The sequence below is a fragment of the Choloepus didactylus genome, chromosome 4 (genome assembly GCF_015220235.1).
Source record: "Choloepus didactylus isolate mChoDid1 chromosome 4, mChoDid1.pri, whole genome shotgun sequence".
Lineage (NCBI taxonomy): Eukaryota > Metazoa > Chordata > Mammalia > Pilosa > Megalonychidae > Choloepus > Choloepus didactylus.
Window position 1 is genome coordinate 66,944,841 of NC_051310.1, and position 13,987 is coordinate 66,958,827.

The following is a 13,987-nucleotide window of genomic DNA, read 5'->3' on the forward strand; positions in this document are numbered from 1 at the left end:
AAATCTTTTTTTTTCCCCTTTACTATAGAAGTTGTGGGTTTACGGAACAATTCTGGGTAAAATATAGGATTCCCATACGCTGCCCTACCACCAGCACCTTGCATTGGTGTGGAACATTTGTTACAATTGATGATAGAACTTTTTAATAATTGTACTTTTAATTAAAGTCCATGATTTAACATAGGGTTCAGTGTTTGTGTAGTGTATGCCATGGATTTTTTTTTTAATTTTTTATTCTGTTGCCATATATACAATCTAACATTTCCCCTTTAAATCAAACTCATATGTATCTCAGTGCTGTTAATAGTGTTCACAGTGTTGTGCTGCCATCACCATCATCCATCATCAAAACATTTTCATCGTTCCAAATGGGAACCAGGTACATTTTAAACTCTAACTTCCCATTCCCAAAGCCTCCACCCCCCCCTTTCCCCTGGTAACCTATATTCTAGATTCTGACTCTTGAGTTTGTTTATTCTAATTGTTTCAAAACAGTGAGATCATACAATATTTGTCCTTTTGTGTCTGGCTTATTCACTCAACTGGTATCTTCAGGGTTCATCTGTGTTGTTGTTTCTATCAGGACTTCGTTCCTTTTGACAGCTGAATAGTATTCCATTATCTGTATATAGCACTCTTTAACCTTTTTTTTTTTTTTTAATTTTATTTTGAAATAAATTCAAAGTTATAGGAACAGTTGCAGAAATAATACTAACCCCAAACACAGAATTCCATCATACCCTGACCCCCCTCCCCCAATAGCCCAATCCACCAACTTTAACATGCTGTCACTTCGCTATTTCTTTCCCTCCCTCCCTCCCTATCTATCATCATCTATTGCTCTGTCTTCTGAACATATGAGAGCTAGCTGCTCACACCCTTGAACAAACACTATGATTCACAGATACACTTCCCATGAATAAGAACCTTCTTTTATGCAACCCCATTAAGCACAGCTAAGAAATTTTAACCTTTTTTTATCATCACATTTACATGATGGTTTCTTGTAGACACCATCCAGTTAGGTTTTGTTTTATATCTATTCTGATAACTGTCTTTTTACTTGGGTTTTTAGATCATTGAAATCCAATATAATTACTTATACATTGGATTTATGTCTATCATTTTATTATTTGTTTCTTTTTGCTCTCTGTTTTTTGTTCCTTTGTTCTTAACTGTCTTCTTTTGTGTTATTTGAATATTTTTTAGTATTCCTTTTTAATTTATTGAATTCTTTCATGTCTCTTTGCATATTTTTTTCACGGTTGCTCTAGGGATTACAGTATATATACCCAACCTTTCACTGTCTATTTGAGGTCAAGTGAATTGTGAACCTCAATGCTATCTATTAATGTACGTTAGTAATTTTGAGGTCAAAAAATCTAAAGAACTTTTTATTTCTTTAGGTATGGCAAAACGAGATGGGGGCTAGTGAATGGGAAGAAAGAATATTGGAAGTAAATAGGATGTGAGCTAGATAGTCATGAATTACATATGCATTTGGAAAATTGAGAAGATTAATAATTTAAGACACCCTTGTCTTTCATGAAGTCTCATATCCACTGAGTTACAGTCACAGCTGAATTTTGTAGATTCATTTTAGGGTCTTGCATTTTTTCTATAGAGTTTTGCTTGGTCGTCTTGTTCCGAGTGGTCCATTGGCCTCCGTGTCCCTTTTGTGGTGGACATTTGCTCAATGACTTTTGAGCAGTTGGATCTCCTACTGCGGCAAGTGAGTGAGGGGATGGACGGCACTGCTGACTGGCCCCCACCCCAAGAGAAAGAGTGCATGGCTGTGGCAACACTGAATCTTCTGCGGCTTCAGGTAGTAATGACCTTCCTTCCTTCTCACCTTTTGTAAGTGTCTTCAGTATTCATAAGAATGTTTATGCATTATTGAAGGGTGTGAATTTTAGTCTAAGTGAACTGGTAATGGAGTATTAAAGTAAGGATATGATGGAGTAGTGTGTGTGTGTGTGTGTGTGTGTGTGTGTGTGTGTGTGGCTTAAATCAATCAGTAATTATATTCTGTTTACCCTGTAAGTCATTCCCTGAGTGCAGGTAATAATATGTGTGGATTGTATTATTTTGCTATTATCAGTTTCTTGGCATTCATCAGGGAGATTAATCTTGAATTTAGTTTGTCTATTGAGAAAATCTGGGTAATACAATATATGGTGAAAGAGAGAGACAGAGTATGTGGACATGCTAGCCAGTCTCTCCTCTGGAGCGTGAGAGCTCTGTTCAGTATTAAGTTAGCTCCCTGCAGAAATACCCTCACTTAGTCGCACTTCAGTTTTGTCATTCCCCCTTGTGGAATTCCTGTTAAGTTTATGTTAAACTTTCTTCCATGCACCACAACTTATGTGATATGTTAAAATCTCTTTATCATGTTTGCTGCTTATCTCTATCTTTCTGTGCTGTTTTCTGGTTGATTTGCTCACCTCACTTTTTTTTTTTGAGAAATTCAGTTTTTTGAGATATATTCACATACCATACAGTCATCTTTGGTGTACAATGAACTGTTCACAGTACCATCATATAGTTGTGCATTCATCACCCCAATCAATCTCACCTCACTTTCCATAACAAATTCTTCCTTTAGCTCAGTGTTGAATTTGTCCATTAATTTAGCAAATACTTACATGACCTGGCACTATGATTTACCATTATTGGCTCATTAAATCCATGCAGGTGCCCTATGAGAGGGGGGACCGTTATGTTCACTGTACAGATGAAAAAACAGAAGAAGTTAAGTAACATTTCTAAGGTCATGTACCCAGCACATGTTGAGCCAGGATTTGAACCCAAGCATCCATGATCTCTTCACACCTTGGCTCTGAGGTTTTTATTCCCACAATCATATTTTTCTCATTTCTAGAGTTATATGTGAGTCTTTTCAATTTGCTTATTATATTCTCGTCTTCTAGTCCTTCTTTAATCTCTTAAAGTTCAATGGATTAATTCTAGTTTTTAAATTCCATTTTTCTTTTTATTCTTTTCACAACTGTCCCTCATGGTGGCTTGTGACCTAGTGTGGTTTTTCATTTTTGATTGTGAGACCACCTTCAGGGGATGGGTTCCTTAGAATGTCCCTTTGCCCTTGACTGTGGGGGTGCCCCTACAGGGGAGTTTTGCATTTGCCTCTCAGAGTGTTCATGGGTTTTCTGATTGACTGACATGTGGGCAATCTTTAATGCCTCCCAGCTTTCTGCAGGACCCAAAACATAGATTCCCTGTGTTGATAGTTGCACAAGATAGAAGGTTGGTTTCTAGCCCAAAGACTTTGATTTGCTTTAAAGGTCCTAGAACCTCATGGCTTCTGCTGTGTTTAACAATGTGAGTTCTGGTCCTTTGCCCTTGGGGATTTTCCTTTCATACTCTAGCTTGACTATATAAAATTTACGCGTTTTGCTTATATTATACCCAATCTCTCTATGTTGGATGTGGCTTGTTGGGGGGGGTGGGGGTGGGGGTTGCTGTTTCTTTATCATTTTAGTACACTCTCTTGATCTTGAGCTTTTCCACGTACATAGTTATAGTTGTTTAAATACTTCAAATTATTAAAGATTTTGAAATCTATTTACTTTTAGGAGTTCTAAGTGAGATTGTTTTTCTCCTTTCAGTTGCATGCTGCCATTAGCCACCAGGTTGACCCAGAATTCCTTGGTTTAGGTCTGGGCAGCGTCCTCCTGAACAGCTTGAAGCAGACCGTGGTGACACTGGCCAGCAATGTGGGTGTCCTGTGTACCGTACAGTCAGCCGCGCAGGCAGTTCTGCAGAGTGGGTGGTCAGTGCTGTTGCCCACTGCTGAGGAACGGGCACGGGCACTCTCTGCACTCTTGCCCTGCTCAGGTGGGCTTGTGAGAGGAGTGAGGATGCATGTGGCATGGTGCTGGGAGGGCCTGGCATTCAAGTTACACTGTCAGGAAACACTTTTCCTTTTTCAGTTTCAGGCAATGAAGTGAACATAAGTCCAGGCCGTCGATTCATGATTGATCTTCTGGTGGGGAGCTTGATGGCTGACGGAGGGCTGGAATCGGCCTTGAATGCAGCCATTACTGCAGAAATCCAGGTATGGCCCAGGAGCATAGATGGGCTGTCCAAAGCAGCGTTGTTCTGCAATGAGAGGTTTATATTGCCACATCAATATGTGTAAAAAAAATAACAGCCTATTGTCAGGATTATTAAAATGATTAAAACACAAAATTATGAGTAACATCCAACTGTTTTCTTTAATAAAAGCTCTTAATTTTAGCATACTAATTAAAAAAAATTTATTGAGGCATTTTGTAAGTATGATAAAATTGACCCATTTAAATGTCTATTTCACTGAGTTTGACAAATACCCCGTTCAATATATAGATCATTTCCATCACCCCAGAAAGTTCCCTTGCACCCCTTTGCAGTTGCAATTAGTAATACTTCTCTGCCTCCCTCAGCTCTACATTAATTTTGCTTTTCTAGAATTTCATATGAATGGAATCATACAATATGTACTCTTCTGTGTCTGCTTTCTTTTCTCTCAGTTTTTAGATTCATCATGTTGCTGTGTGTATCATTACGTTGTTTTTATTGCTGGGGAGTATTCCACGGTATGGTTATAGCACACTTTGTTTTTCCCTTCTTCTATTAGTGGACATTTGAGTTATTTCTGGTTTTTAATGATACTAAGCTGCTGTGATCATTTTGTGTTCAAGTCTAAGTGAACTTGTGTTTTCTCCTGGGTAAATGCTTAGAAGTGGAATTTGTTGGATCCTAGGGTGAGTGTATATTTATACCATTTCCAGAGTTGCCACATCATTTTACATTGGAACCAGCCACATATGAGAGTTCTAGTTCTTTCATATCCTCATCTACGTATAGTATTGTCAATCTTTTTAACTTAGGCATTCTGTTGGTTGTGTGATAGTATCTCATTGTGGTTTTAATTTGCATTTCCATGAGCATGTTGACCATTCATATATTTTGTTGATTTTACTCTTGATTAGGATAGTTTTTGTTTTTAAACTTACACTGATAAAATTAAATGGGGTAAGTGTTTACAAAATGTCTTTGAGAACGTAAATACTTGCTTAAATTGAAAAAGTTAGAAGAAATCATATGTAATAGTAATAGTGCCTATGATTCTTGGTGTACCCTGTTTTTTAACCTTATAAACTATGATGAATAAGAAAAATAGTTTGAAAATTCCCATTTTACACACAAGGATATGAGTACCAGAGAAATTCAGTGATTTGCTCAGGCTTGCTGCTTAGTGACCAGCAGGCTTGCTGACCCCTGTGTTCCATGTGGTTCCCTGTGGCAGCATGACACCTCCTGCTGGTGGAGAACTGGTGGTAAACAGGAAGAGGCAGCCCAGCTCTCGACCAGAAAACAGTCTTGATGTGATCCCAGTGGTATCTCTGAACATTATTTTTAGAGCCTGTCAATTTAATGAGCAAAGGTTTATTCTGTGCCTGCTATAAAGGAATTGCAGGGGAGAATGCAGAGAAATGAAATTGTGATCTCTACTGCTAACAAGTTTGTAAGCTCTAATGCAGGAACTTCAGATGTACCATGATAATTAAGATGCCTAAAAAATATCCAAAAGGCCTTTTTATTTTAAAACAAAACTAGTTTGTAGGGTAAATAGTACATGTTCTCTGAAGACCATTTAGAAGCTGCAGAAAGGCACAAACAAAAAAGAACATTATAATCTCATCATTTAGGAATGAACAGTGTTAAAATTTTCAGTGTATAGTTTTCCAGACTTCTTAAATGCAAATATGTACTACTAATAATATTGATTATGGTGTCAGAATTAGTCTCAGTTATATGTATATATGTGTGTGTGTGTGTGTGTGTGTGTGTGTGTGTATATGTATTTGTCTCTTTTTCACTCTTCAGGTTGTCATGTTTTCCTGTGTTGAATATTCTGCTATGTCTTATTTTGTTCTGTCACTTTGGGGAATCTGTCATATGGAAAGGGAGTCACTTTTATTTATTTTTTCCTTAACCACCAGTGGTTGATCATTTAGATTTTGGATGGTTACACTACTTGAATAATTTTTGGATTACTTTTTAAAATATATGTCATTCAAGTATAGGAATGATTATTATGAAAAAGTTCCAGAAGTGGAATTGCTTAGTCAAAAGCATGCACATTTTTAGGCTTTCTGATACCTGTTGCCTTCTTATCCTTAAGAAAGTTTGTACCAGTTCCACTATCACCACCGAGTTCATGAGAATCTTTGTTTCCAGACTTTACAGGACTGGGGAGTACTGTTAGTGTTTAGTCTATTCTGGCTTTTGCCCTTAGAAAATCAGGCCCAGAAGGAAAGGAAGGAACTGTGTTTACATTTTCACAAGAAATTTGTTTAGGTAGTACTGTAGGTCCTCAGGAGTATTGATTGCGTTTGACTGGCAAAAGATAGCTCCCTTATTTTCCCCCCTAAAACAGTTATTAAGACATAATTCACATGCCTTAAAATTCACCCTTTGAAAGTGTAAAACAGTGTTTTTTAGTACATTCAGAGTTATATAATCATTACCACTAATTTCAGAACATTTTCATCACCCCAAAAAAGAAACACATACACATTAACAGTCACTCCCCATTCACTCCTTCACCCCAGCCATTGGCAACCACTAATCTGCTTTCTGTCTCTACAGTTTTCCCTATTCTGGGTATTTCTTAAGAGTGGAATCATACAATATATGGCCTTTTGTGACTGGCTTCTTTCGCTTAGTATTGTATTTTCAAGGTTCATCCATGCTGCAGCCGTTCATCAGTACTTCAGTTGTTTACATTGCTGAATAATATTCCTTTGTATGTATATACCACATTTTGTTTATCCATTAGTCAGTTGGTGGACATTTGGATTGTTTCCCCTGTTAGTTCATATGAATAATGCTGTTATGAACATTATGAACCAATCATTCATGCTTTTATTTCCTAATCTTGCCTTATTGCACTGGCTAAAACCTTCAGTACAATGTTGAATAGAAGTGCTGAGAGTGGATGTTCTTTTTGTATTACTGATCTTAGGAGGAAAGCTTTTTGTCTTTTACCATTAAGCATCATCTTAGCTGTGACTATTTTTTTTTTTTTTAATTAAATTCAGCTTTATTGAGAGATATTCACATACCATACAGTCATCCATGGTATGCAATCAACTGTTCACAGAACCATCTGCATTCATCATCCCAATCCATTTTTGAACATTTTCCTTACACCAGAAAGAATAAGAATAAAAATAAAATATAAAAGAAAACATAACACCCAAATCATCCCCCCATCCCACCCTATTTTTCATTTAGTTTTTTCCCCATTTTTCTACTCATCCATCCATAACATTGGATAAAGGAAGTGCAATCCACAAGATTTTCACAATCACACTGTCACCCCTTGTAATCTACATTGTTATACAATCATCATCAAGAGTCACAGCTACTGGGTTGGAGTTTGATAGTTTCAGGTATTTACTTCTAGCTATTCCAGTACATGAAAACCTAAAAAGGGTTATCTATATAGTGCATAAGATTGTCCACCAGAGTGGCCTCTCGACTCCATTTGAAATCTCTCAGTCAGTGAAACTTTATTTCGTTTCATTTCACATCCCCTTTTTGGTCAAGAAGATGTTCTCAATCTCACGATGCCATGTCCAGATTCATCCCTGGGAGCCATATCCCGTGTTGCCAGGGAGATTTGCACCCTTGGGAGTCAGGTCCCACATAGTAGGGAGGGCAGCGAGATCACCTGCCCGGGTGGCTTAGTTAGAGAGAGAAGGCCACATCTGAACAACAAAGTGGCACTCAGGGGGAGACTCTTAGGCACAGTTATAAGCAGGTTTAGCCTCTCCTTTGCAGTAATGTTAGCTGTGACTTTTTAGCGGATGCCCTTTATCAGGTTGATGAAGTTAGTACCCTTCTACTCATCTGATGAGGCATTTTATAATGAAGAGGTATTGAATTTTGTCAAGTGCTTTTTTCTGCATCTATTGAAATGATCATATGGTATTTGTCCCTTGTTTTCTATTAATACAGTGATTAATACATTGATTTATTTTCATATGTTGAGCCAACTTTGCATTCTTGGTATAAATCCCACGTGGTCATGGTATATTATTCCTTTTATTTGTTGCTGGATTCAATTTGCTTGTGTTTTGTTGAGCAGACTTTGTGTTTGTATTCATAAGAGATAAAGGTTTGAGGTTTTCTTTTCTTGTGATGTCTTTTTCTTGTTAGGGTATGTGGTAACTAGCCTCATAGAAAGAGTTTGTGCAGTTTTCTATAATTGTTTGCTGCCTTGTTCAAGAGAAATTTCCACTGTTTTGATACCACTTTCTAACCTCAGGCTCTGTAGGCCTTGAATGTCATTTTACCTTTTGGCCTTACCAGTCTTTCTTTTAACACTTTCATTATTGACTTACACCTTTTAACCCTCCAGTTGCAATTAATGCAAATAATCAAAATCAGAAATAAAAGAAGGGACAAATAAAAATTATGAGGAAATACTATGAACAATTATATGCCAACAAATTAGATTACATAGATGGAATGGACAAATCCATAGAAAAACGCAAACTACCAAAACTAACTCAAGAAGAAATAGAAATAGAAAATCTAAAAAAGACCTGTAACAAGCAGAGAATGTGTTGGTAATCCAAAAACATCCCACAAAGAAAAGCCCAAGATCAGATGACTTCATTGGTGAATTTTGCCAAGCAATTAAAGAACACCAATCCTTCACCAACTCTTCCAAAAAGGTAGAAGAGAGAATTGTCCAAACTTTTCCATGAGGCTAATATTACCCTAATATCAAAACCAGAAAAAGACATCACAAGGAAAGAAAACTATAAACCATTATAACTTATGAACATAGATGCAAAATCTGCTCAACAAAATACCAGCAAACAAAGACCAGCAAAATATAAAAGGGATAGTACATCATGACTAAGTGGGATTTATACCAAGAATGCAAAGTTGGCTTAACATATGAAAATAAATCAGTGTTTATAGACAAAGAACAAAGAACTACTTACAGGACAAAGAATAATAACTAGAGCAGTTGACTAAAAATCTGTGCGTCAAGGCAGTCTACAATACTTGGTTTAACAGTAAATAGGTGCTATTTTGTCACCTGGACCCATTATATAACGTAAGAGTCTCACATGCAGATATAGAAAAGAAGATAACAGTCCAGTTTGGGTCCCTAGAATGACTTGGCTCATCTCTGTAGTTTCTCAGTCACCTTCATACTCTTTAGAATCCTATCTCATCTGTTTTAGAAAAAATTTCCTTAAATTTTTTTATCTTCATTTTATTGAGATATAGTCACCACGCAGTCATACAAAACAAATCATACATTCGATTGTTCACAGTACCATTACATAGTTGTACATTCATCACCTAAATCAATCCCTGACACCTTCATTAGCACACACACAAAAATAACAAGAATAATAATTAGAGTGAAAAAGAGCAATTGAAGTAAAAAAGAACACTGGGTACCTTGGTCTGTTTGTTTGTTTGTTTCCTTCCCCTATTTTTCTACTCATCCATCCATAAACTAGACAAAGTGGAGTGTGGTCCTTATGGCTTTCCCAATCCCATCGTCACCCCTCATAAGCTACATTATTATACAATTGTCTTCGAGATTCATGGGTTCTGGGTTGTAGTTTGATAGTTTCAGGTATCCACCACCAGCTACCTCAATTCTTTAGAACCTAAAAAGGGTTGTCTAAATTGTGCGTAAGAGTGCCCAGCAGAGTGACCTCTCCGCTCCTTTTGGAATCTCTCTGCCACTGAAGCTTATTTCATTTCCTTTCACATCCCCCTTTTGGTCAAGAAGATGTTCTCCGTCCCACGATGCCAGGTCTACATTCCTCCCTGGGAGTCATATTCCATGTTGCCATGGAGTTTCACTCCCCTGGGTGTCTGATCCCACGTAGGGGGGAGGGCAGTGATTTCACCTTTCAAGTTGGCTTAGCTAGAGAGAGAGGGCCACATCTGAGCAACAAAGAGGCATTCGGGAGGAGGCTCTTAGGCACAATTATAGGGAGGCCTAGCCTCTCCTTTGCAGCAAACATCTTCCCAAGGGTAAAACCTATGGTAGAGGGCTCAACCCATCAAACCACCAGTCCCCTATGTCTGTGGTCATGTTAGCAACCCTCGAGGTGGGGTAGGCCAATACCCCTGCATTCTCCACAGGCTCCTCAAGGGGGCTCTACATATTTTTTTCCTTGTTTTTTTTTTTTTTTTTTTTTTTTTTAATCAATTGTATGGAAAAAAAAAATTAAAAAAAAAAAAGAGAAAACATACAATAAAAGAACATTTCAAAGAGACCATAACAAGGGAGTAAGAAAAAGGCAGCTAACCTAAGATAACTGCTTTACTTCCAACATGTTCCTACTTTACCCCAAGAAAGTTACCTAATATAGCAACATTTCTGTGAACTTGTTCCTACTATATCCATCAGAAATTAACAGACCATAGTCATTCCTGGGCATCCCCAGAACGTTAAATAGCTTATCTGTTCTTCTTGGATTACTGTTCCCCGTTCCTTAATTGCTCTCTAATGCTAGTTCCCCTACATTCTACATTATAAACCATTTGTTTTACATTTTTCAAAGTTCACATTAGTGGTAGCATATAATATTTCTCTTTTTGTGCCTGGCTTATTTCACTCAGCATTATGTCCTCAAGGTTCATCCATGTTGTCGTATGTTTCATGAGATCGTTTCTTCTTACTGCCGTGTAGTATTCCACAGTGTGTATATACCACGTTTTATTTATCCACTCATCTGTTGAAGGACATTTGGGTTGTTTCCATCTCTTGGCAATTGTGAATAATGCTGCTATGAACATCGGCGTGCAGATATCTGTTCGTGTCTCTGCTTTCCGATCTTCCGGGTATATACCGAGAAGTGCAATCGCTGGATCGAATGGTAACTCTATATCTAGTTTTCTAAGGAACTGCCAGACTGACTTCCAGAGTGGCTGAACCATTATACAGTCCCACCAACAATGAATAAGAGTTCCAATTTCTCCACATCCCTCCAGCATTTGTAGTTTCCTGTTTGTTTAATGGCAGCCATTCTAATCGGTGTGAGATGGTATCTCATTGTGGTCTTAATTTGCATCTCTCTAATAGCTAGTGAAGCTGAACATTTTTTCATGTGTTTCTTGGCCATTTGTATTTCCTCTTCAGAGAACTGTCCTTTCATATCTTTTGCCCATTTTATAATTGGGCTGTCTGTACTATTGTCATTGAGTTGTAGGATTTCTTTATATATGCAAGATATCAGTCTTTTGTCAGATACATGGTTTCCAAAAATTTTTTCCCATTGAGTTGGCTGCCTCTTTACCTTTTTGAGAAATACCTTTGAGGTGCAGAAACTTCTAAGCTTGAGGAGTTCCCATTTATTGATTTTTTCTTTTGTTGCTTGTGCTTTGGGTGTAAAGTCTAGGAAGCGACTGCCTAATACAAGGTCTTGAAGATGTTTTCCTACATTATCTTCTAGGAGTTTTATGGTACTTTCTTTTATATTGAGATCTTTGGTCCATTTTGAGTTAATTTTTGTGTAAGGTGTGAGGTAGGGGTCCTCTTTCATTCTTTTGGATATGGATATCCAACTCTCCCAGCCCCATTTGTTGAAAAGACCATTATGACTCAGTTCAGTGACTTTGGGGGCCTTATCAAAGATCAGTCGGCCATAGATCTGAGGGTCAATCTCTGAATTCTCAATTCGATTCCATTGATGTATATGTCTATGTTTATGCCAGTACCATGCTGTTTTGACAACTGTGGCTTTATAATAAGCTTCAAAGTCAGGGAGGGTAAGTACTCCCACTTGGTTTTTCTTTCTTAGAGTGTCTTTAGCAATTCGAGGCATCTTCCCTTTCCAAATAAATTTGATAACTAGCTTTTCCAAGTCTGCAAAGTAGGTTGTTGGAATTTTGGTTAGGATTGCATTGAATCTGTAGATGAGTTTGGGTAGAATTGACATCTTAATGACATTTAGTCTTCCTATCTATGAACATGGAATATTTTTCCATCTTTTAAGGTCCCCTTCTATTTCTTTTAGTAGAGTTATGTAGTTTTCTTTGTATAGGTCTTTTGCATCTTTGGTTAAGTTTATTCCTAGGTACTTGATTTTTTTAGTTGCTATTGAAAATGGTATCTTTTTCTTGAGTGTCTCTTCAGTTTGTTCATTTCTAGCATATAGAAACATTACTGACTTATGTGCATTAACCTTGTATCCCGCTACTTTGCTAAATTTGTTGATTAGCTCTAGTAGCTGTGTCGTCGATTTCTCAGGGTTTTCCAGATATAAGATCATATGATCTGCAAATAATGACAGTTTTACTTCTTCCTTTCCAATTTGGATGCCTTTTATTTAGTTGTCTTGCCGGATTGCCCTGGCTAGCACTTCTAGCACAATGTTGAATAACAGTGGTGACAGCGGGCATCCTTGTCTTGTTCCTGATCTTAGAGGGAAGGCTTTCAGTCTCTCGCCATTGAGTACTATGCTGGCTGTGGGTTTTTCATATATGCTCTTTATCATGTTGAGGAAGTTTCCTTCAATTCCTACCTTTTGAAGTGTTTTTATCAAAAACGGATGTTGGATTTTGTTAAATGCTTTTTCAGCATCTATTGAGATGATCATTTGATTTTTCCTTTTCGAATTTTTAATGTTGTAATACATTGATTGATTTTCTTGTGTTGACCCGTCCTTGCATGCCTGGAATAAACCCCACTTGGTCATGGTGTATGATTTTTTTAATGTGTCTTTGGATTCGATTTGCAAGTATTTTGTTGAGGATTTTTGCATCTATATTCATTAGGGAGATTGGCCGGTAGTTTTCCTTTTTTGTAGCATCTTTGCCTGGTTTTGGTATTAGATTGATGTTAGCGTCATAAAATGAGTTAGGTAGTGTTCCATTTTCTTCAATGTTTTGAAAGAGTTTGAGTAAGATTGGTGTCAGTTCTTTCTGGAAAGTTTGGTAGAATTCCCCTGTGAAGCCATCTGGCCCTGGGCATTTATTTGTGGGAAGATTTTTGATGACTGATTGGATCTCTTTGCTTGTGATGGGCTGGTTGAGGTCTTCTATTTCTTCTCTGGTCAGTCAAAGTTGTTCATATGTTTCCAGGAAATTGTCCATTTCCTCTACATTATCCAGTTTGTTGCCATACAGTTGTTCATAGTATCCTCTTGTAATTTTTTTAATTTCTTCAGGATCTGCAGTTATGTCACCTTTTTCATTCATTATTTTGTTTATATGGGTCTTCTCTCTTTTTGATTTTGTCAGTCTAGCTAGGGGCTTGTCAATCTTGTTGATCTTCTGAAAGAACCAACTTTGGTGATATTTATCCTCTCTATTGTTTTTTTGTTCTCTATATCATTTATTTCTGCTTTAATCCTTGTTATTTCTTTTCTTCTACTTGGTTTAGGATTGGTTTGCTCTTCATTTCCTAGCTTCTTCAGTTGATCCATTAGTTCTTTGATTTTGGCTCTTTTTTTCCTTTTTAATATATGCATTTAGTGCTATAAATTTCCCCCTCAGCACTGCTTTTGCTGCATCCCATAGGTTTTGGTATGTTGTGTTCTCATTTTCATTTGTCTCTATATATTTAGCAATTTCTCTTGCTATTTCTTCTTTAACCCACTGATTGTTTAGGAGTGTGTTGTTTAACCTCCAGGTATTTGTGAATTTTCTAAGTCTCTGATGGTTATTGCCTTCTAATTGTATTCCATTGTGGTCAGAGAATGTGCTTTGAATAATTTCAATCTTTTTAAATGTATTGAGACTTGTTTTATGTCCCAGCATATGATCTATTCTGGAGAAAGTTCCGTGAGCACTAGAAAAGTATGTGTATCCTGGTGATTTGGGATGTAATGTTCTGTATATGTCTGTTAAATCTAATTCATTTATCAGATTGTTTAGGTTTTCAATTTCCTTATTGGTCTTCTGTCTCGTTGATCTGTGTATAGGAGAGAGT

General features: G+C 37.2%; 1 protein-coding gene across 1 annotated transcript in view; it reads left to right on the top strand.

Moving 5' to 3' along the window:
* Positions 1-13,987, top strand: part of HERC2 (HECT and RLD domain containing E3 ubiquitin protein ligase 2) — a 299,399-nt gene that overhangs the window by 127,587 nt on the left and 157,825 nt on the right. The window contains exons 17-19 of the mRNA XM_037832807.1: positions 1,625-1,825; positions 3,627-3,855; positions 3,951-4,075. Coding sequence (XP_037688735.1) covers positions 1,625-1,825; positions 3,627-3,855; positions 3,951-4,075 — 555 coding nt within the window. The remainder of the gene's footprint in view (positions 1-1,624; positions 1,826-3,626; positions 3,856-3,950; positions 4,076-13,987) is intronic.